At 43.8% G+C, this 2,792-nt stretch overlaps 1 protein-coding gene across 3 annotated transcripts in view; it reads right to left on the reverse strand.

Moving 5' to 3' along the window:
- Positions 1-2,792, reverse strand: part of WDR70 (WD repeat domain 70) — a 329,425-nt gene that overhangs the window by 324,574 nt on the left and 2,059 nt on the right. For all 3 annotated transcript variants that reach the window (XM_017548233.2, XM_017548235.2, XM_037745605.1), the window contains one exon: positions 1,801-1,884. In XM_017548233.2, the coding sequence (XP_017403722.1) occupies positions 1,801-1,884 (84 nt within the window). The remainder of the gene's footprint in view (positions 1-1,800; positions 1,885-2,792) is intronic.

The raw sequence follows: 2,792 nt of genomic DNA on the forward strand, positions 1-2,792 counted from the left end.
TTCAGGCAATTCTCCTGCCTCAGCCTCCTGAGTAGCTGGGATTACAGGCACGTGCCACCATGCCCAGCTAATTTTTTGTATTTTTAGTAGAGACGGGGTTTCACCATGTTGACGAGGATGGTCTCGATCTCTTGACCTCGTGATCCACCCGACTCGCCCTCCCAAAGTGCTGGGATTACAGGCGTGAGCCACCGCGCCGGCCGAGATAGTCTTGCTATGTTACCGAGGCTGAAGTGCAATGACACAACCATGGCTCACTGCAACCTCCACGTCCCAGGCTCAAGTAATTCTTGTGCCTCAGCCTCCCAAATAGCTAGGATTACAGGCGCCTACCATGCCCAACTAATTTCTGTACTTTCAGTAGAGACGGGTTTCACCATGTTGGCCTAGCAGGTCTCAAACTCCTGGCCTCAAGAGATCTGCCTGCCTCAGCCTCCCAAAGTGCTGGGATTAACAGGCATGAGCCACCGCACCCAGCCAAAAACATTCATTTAAGTTAAAATTTTCCAGGAGTCCTGTCTGATTCCTGGCCCCTTCTGCACTATGAAGTTACATCTATCCCTTCTCTAATGTAAGAACGATCTGAATTGGATCCAAAGAGAACAGAAGAGTCAGCCTCTTCCAAAGACCCTGAGGTGGTATCTAGAATGGCCAACCATCTAGTATCAAACCAGTCTGGAAATTAGTCCTTCGTTAAATGTCTTATACAGGGATTGAACAGCGGCAGCCACATTCACTCTATGTCTCAATTTTCTATATGGTCTGGGTTGACAGTTAACGGTGTTTACAGCTCTGGGACCCACCTCTGGCCCAGCCTTCCAAATACGGTTCTGCTATAAACACTAAAGAAAAAAATGAGAGTCTGAGAGAAGGGGGAGGAGAGATAAAGAAACTGCTTTTCTGATTTCTACAAATTAATTGAGAATCCTTCTTTATAGAACACACTTTTAAAAGATCTTAGGCCAGGCGTGGTGGCTCACCCCTATAATCCCAGCACTTTCAGAGGTCAAGGCGATTCCTCCAAGGCGGAACTCCTGAGGTCCAGAGTTTGAGACCAGCCTGGCCAAAACAGTAAAACCCAGTCTCTACTAAAAATTTACAAAAATTAGGTGGGCATGGTGGTGCACAACTGTGATCCCAGGTACTCAGGAGGCCGAGGCAGGACAATTGCTTGAACCTGGGAGGCAGAGGTTTCAGTGAGCCAAGATGGCACCACTACACTCCAGCCTGGGCAAAAGGGCAAGACTCAGTCTCAAAAATACAATAAAATAGGCCGGGCGTGGTAGCTCACGCCTGTAATCCCAGCACTTTGGGAGGCTGGGGCAGGCGGATCATGAGGTCAGGAGTTTAACACCAGCCTGGCCAATAAGGTGAAACCATATCTCTACCAAAAAATATAAAAATTAACCGGGTGTGGTAGTGTACACCTGTAGTCCCAGCTACTCTGGAGGCTGAGGCAGGAGAATCAGTTGAACCTGGGAGGCGGAGGTTACAGTGAGCTGAGATTGCACCACTGCACTCTAGCCTGGGTGGCAGAGCAAGACTCCGTCTCCAAAAATTTAAAAAAAAAAAAAAATGAAAATTTCACTACTCAGATCTTCCTATCCTACTTAGATAAAACTTTTACCACGTTTAAAAATAAAATTTAAAAAAGCCTTCAAGTTCTGCTTGCAAAGGAACAAGCATATATGTCCTTTTAACAATTTTGAAAACTTTTTTATCTTGTTAACTGTCAATATATTTGCATAAGGTATATATAATAATTAAACCAATAAAAGGACAAATATCTGAACTTCTTACCCAATGTTTTCCGACTTCTTTCCACAGCTGTTCTTCGAGTTTGTTCAAACATTGCTTCCAAGTCAAATGTGCGAGCTTTTTTACCTAAAACATGAACAAATGGCAGACCGGTGATTGTCTTGCAATAAGTTGGTCAAACTTTAGATGATCGATAAACACTTAGTTTATCTAGTTTATAGCAATATAACCATAAAATGTCACGGAAGAAGGTGTTTGAGTCACAGATATCTTTTGATAACAATCTCTTCACTAAACACTATTATTAACCAGCCAACTTTCCCATCCTCCTCTAATTTATCTAGATCTCTACCCTATGAAACAACATCACTAATATGGGAGGCAGAATGAAGAATGTCTTGAAGTTAATCCCTTTGCAGATATAATTAAGGTTATGGACTTTTAAATAGGGCAACTATCCTAGTTGGCCCTTAAAGGCAAAGATGCAGAACAGCTATAGCAGAAGAAGTCAGAGAGATCCAATGTTTGAGAAGGCTTTGAGGCATTGTAGTTGGCTTGAAGATGAAAGGAGCAACATGAGAAATAATGCAGGTACATTAAGGAGCTAGGAGAGAAACAGAAATATCAGCCATATAGCAAGAAACTGTATGAGTATGGAAACATTCTACTCTTCCCCCAATAACTGTCAAAACTCTTAAAATTTTCCCCTATTGTCACAAACATCTGGACACCTTTCTCGCTCCTGAGTAAAGGAATGAGGTACTAAAATGAAGGATTTAGGCAGGGTGTAGTAGCTCATGCCTGTAATCACTGAGAGGCATAGGTGGGCGGATCGCTTGAGCTCAGAAAATCAATCAGCCTGGGCAACATGGTAAAACCCCTTCTCTACCAAAAATATAAAAATTAGGGCTGGGCGTGGTGGCTCAAGCCTGTAATCCCAGCACTTTGGGAGGCCGAGGCGGGTGGATCACGAGGTCAAGAGATCGAGACCATCCTGGTCAACATGGTGAAACCCCGTCTCTACTAAAAATACA

The sequence above is a fragment of the Cebus imitator genome, unplaced genomic scaffold, assembly GCF_001604975.1.
Source record: "Cebus imitator isolate Cc_AM_T3 unplaced genomic scaffold, Cebus_imitator-1.0 Scaffold205, whole genome shotgun sequence".
Lineage (NCBI taxonomy): Eukaryota > Metazoa > Chordata > Mammalia > Primates > Cebidae > Cebus > Cebus imitator.